Genomic DNA, 3596 nt, shown 5'->3' with positions numbered 1-3596 from the left:
ATACGCGGGTTGAGAAGAGATTTCAAATCAAATTGTTTAAAAGCACTCGTGTTGTGCATGCTGGGATGGGAGCATCTGGGGCGTTTTTGGTTGACTCTCTAAACAGCAGGATCCTAAATTCCGAATCAATCTCAGCAGCCATTGACTTGGTCATTAGCTTTCAGGAAAAGGGATTGTGCCCTATTACTTGACTTAGACGCAGGGCAACGACCCAGCCTGCACGGCCATACGGCTTATATCTCTATCTCTACTACTATAGTGTACCAGTTTTAATATTGGATTTACCACCTCCCTCTCAATTTTCCGGCCAAGATATTGTTGGAGTAATTGCAGTCGTTGATTTGCCAAAACATGCTGACATTTACCATTCATCGGCCACCAGCTTTACGAATCCTATGGCTAGCATGCGCTGGATTCACCTCTGCCGCCGCGAGCAGCAGGTGTGCTACCAACGTTGATCCAGTTATGTGGAAGAAGCTAGGTGACTTTTCTAGACGCTTGTACGTCTGCCCAAGAGTCCCAAAAAATTGATTCTACCTGACTCAACTACCAGTAATAACTTTTTTTAAGCGATATGATAGAGCTACTGTCCAATTGATCTAGATAGCAGTACCAGTGTACCACTAACATTTTTGTACGCGAAGGCAGAAATTCTAATGCTCATCATCTCAAATTTTAGAGGAATGATAAAGGTTTCATTAAGCAACGTGCAATGACTAATACACTCAAAGCTTGAGAAAAATTATGAAAACTGTGCAATCAAATGAACTTTTTAAAAGTAAAATTAGGTTCTTAAACCCAACTGAATATATAACATGTCAATCCTTATTCTGTCCTAAGCATATTATTCATTATTAGGGTGTATATTTCTATCTTAGGTGCAATGCACGTGCAACTTACTAGTATATATATATATATATATATATATATATATATATATATATATATATATATGCGCTAGCTCTCCGGTATTCCAATATGTTGAGTTGCGAGAGCAGGAGGAGGAACAGACATTGATTCTTGAGTTCCACGAGGTACAGCGCAGCGCGACGCAATGGTGGAGCTGCTCCCTGTGGGTTTCATGGACTGGCTGGCGCTGGCTGTGGCTGTGGCGTTATACTACTTTCTTGTCGAGCAGCTGTCATACCGCCGCAAGAAGGGGGCCCTGCCAGGCCCGTCGTTGGTCGTGCCGTTCCTCGGCAGCATCGTGCCCATGATACGAGACCCGGCCGGGTTCTGGGACACGCAGGCGGCCCGGGCAAAGAAGTCCGGTGCCGGGCTGGCGGCTGACTTCGTGGTCGGCCGGTTCATCGTCTTCATCCGCGACTCGGAGCTATCCCACCGCGTGTTCGCCAACGTCCGCCCCGACGCCTTCCAGTTCGTCGGCCACCCTTTCGGCAAGGACCTCTTCGGCATCTTCTACCTGTTCGGCGACGAGCACAAGGACCTGCGCCGCAGGATGGCGCCCAACTTCACGCCGCGCACTCTCTCCACCTACGCCGCCGTCCAGCAGCGCATCATCCTTGCCCACATCCGGAGGTTGCTAGACCGGAACCGGAGATCAGTCGCGGCGCCGATACAGGTGACCTGCCGCAACATAAACCTCGAGACCTCACAGACGGTCTTCGTAGGGCCGTACCTCACCGAGGAGGCGAGGGAGAGATTCGACAAGGACTACGCCCTCTTCAACGCGGGTCTCCTGGCAATGCCCGTGGACCTGCCCGGGTTCGCCTTCAGACGCGCGAAGCTGGCCGTGGCGCGGCTGGTGCGCACGCTCGGGGAGTGCGTGCGCCAGAGCAAGGCACGGATGCGCGCCGGCGGCGAGCCGGAGTGCCTCGCTGACTACTGGATGCAGGCCCTGGTGAAAGAGATCGACGCGGCCGCGACGCCTCCCGTGCACACCGATGACGTGGAGCTTGGGGGGTTTCTGTTCGACTTCCTCTTCGCCGCCCAGGACGCGTCCACCTCTTCGCTCTGCTGGGCTGTCGCCGCCCTGGCGTCCCACCCAGACGTCCTCGCCCGCGTGCGCGCCGAGGTGTCCGCGGTCTGGTCGCCCGAGTCCGGGGAGCCCATCACCGGCGAGAAGATCCAGCAAATGAAGTACACCCATGCGGTCGCGCGCGAGGTGGTCCGCTACCGTCCTCCGGCGGCGCTGGTGCCGCACATTGCCGCGGAGCCGTTCCAGCTGACGGAGTGGTACACGGTGCCGAAAGGCGCCATCGTGTTCCCGTCGGTGTACGAGTCGTCGTTCCAGGGGTTCGCCGCGGCGGACGAGTTCGACCCGGATCGCTTCTTCTCGGAGGAGCGCAGGGAGGACGCGGTGTGCAAGCGCAACTTCCTGGCCTTCGGCGCTGGCGCGCACCAGTGCATGGGGCAGCGGTACGCCCTCAACCACCTCGCGCTTTTCATGGCGCTCTTCGTGTCCGTCGTCGACTTCAAGCGGGACTGGACGGAGGGATGCGACGAGCTGGTGTACGCGCCGGCCGTCATGCCTAGGGATGGCTGCGCCGTCTACCTCCAGCAGCGTTGCTCTTCGTTCTGAGCTGCTCCAGCTACTTCCCTTCCCTTCCCTTGTGCATGCAAATGCGCGGGCTATGTATCTACCAAAAATGCTACACTTAGGAAACCCAGCTACGTAAAGCTACTTTCTTTCCATAACGCTAAACTAATCGCCCTTCCTGATTTTCAGGGGTGGGCCTGGGCCTATTTCCTTTCCAACCAAATCAGGCCAGGTCACCTTTTACGTAGGTTACGTAGAAATCTTTACGTAGATGTAGCATGTGTTGGCACATAATAAAAGAAAACATGGCGATCAAATAATTATCCCAATTTAAGATGATCATGGTGACATGTGGTTTCCATTCATATAGTAATAAATTGATTCTCTCGTTTCTTCCTCCCTCGGCAATCTTCATTTCTTTGCAACCATCCTTTGTAAGAAGACAAAGTGATACTCTATATGATCTCCCAACCCCTCCTTCCGCACCACCTTCATTCTTGATCTTGTAATTCTATAAATTGTTTAATATGTAATTGATTCAAAAGAATATTTTGATTATATTTCCATTTATCAATAGTGAAAGATGTACGCGATGCAATGTTTGCATCATCTTATCTTTCGAAGGCAAGAAAGATAAGACTTCAAACCAACACAGAGACTTGATTAACTAAAATATACATTGTCCCAATTTCTTGAACTTCTCCCCAAGCACAAATTTAACTATAACACATGGTTGGTGCAAACCCACCATGTCCCATTGCTGGACACCTCACACACTACATCCATTCTCCCCATGGAGAGAATATCTGGTGCTACCATCCTCCCCGTCCCCCGTGCCGCTCCCGCGAGCGGCCCGGGCGGATCCCTAATCCCCGACGCCGCCACCCCGCTCCCCCCTCCCCTCCCTCACCGCCGCCAGCGGACGCCGCCGGGCAAAGCCCGTGCGCGCGTCGGCGGCGGCGGGGTCATCTCCCCTTCCCTCGAGGCACTCCGGCGGCGCGGGACGCCTTCCTCTTCGTCAGGCGACTCGGCGGCGGCGCGCGTCCGGCCAGCCCGGCGTGGCCCGGCGGTGCTGGTTGGAGCGGTACGTGGCTCT

General features: G+C 53.8%; 1 protein-coding gene across 1 annotated transcript; it reads left to right on the top strand.

Moving 5' to 3' along the window:
* The first annotated feature begins 1054 nt into the window (after positions 1-1054).
* LOC123157569 (cytochrome P450 710A1-like) lies at positions 1055-2963 on the top strand. Its single transcript, XM_044575850.1, has one exon. The coding sequence runs from the start codon at positions 1055-1057 to the stop codon at positions 2540-2542; it is 1488 nt and encodes a 495-aa protein (XP_044431785.1). The 3' UTR covers positions 2543-2963.
* The last annotated feature ends 633 nt before the right edge of the window (positions 2964-3596 follow it).

This window comes from Triticum aestivum, chromosome 7B (genome assembly GCF_018294505.1).
Source record: "Triticum aestivum cultivar Chinese Spring chromosome 7B, IWGSC CS RefSeq v2.1, whole genome shotgun sequence".
In the NCBI taxonomy this organism is placed as follows: Eukaryota; Viridiplantae; Streptophyta; class Magnoliopsida; order Poales; family Poaceae; genus Triticum; species Triticum aestivum.
This window is presented reverse-complemented; position numbering and strand designations above follow the sequence as displayed.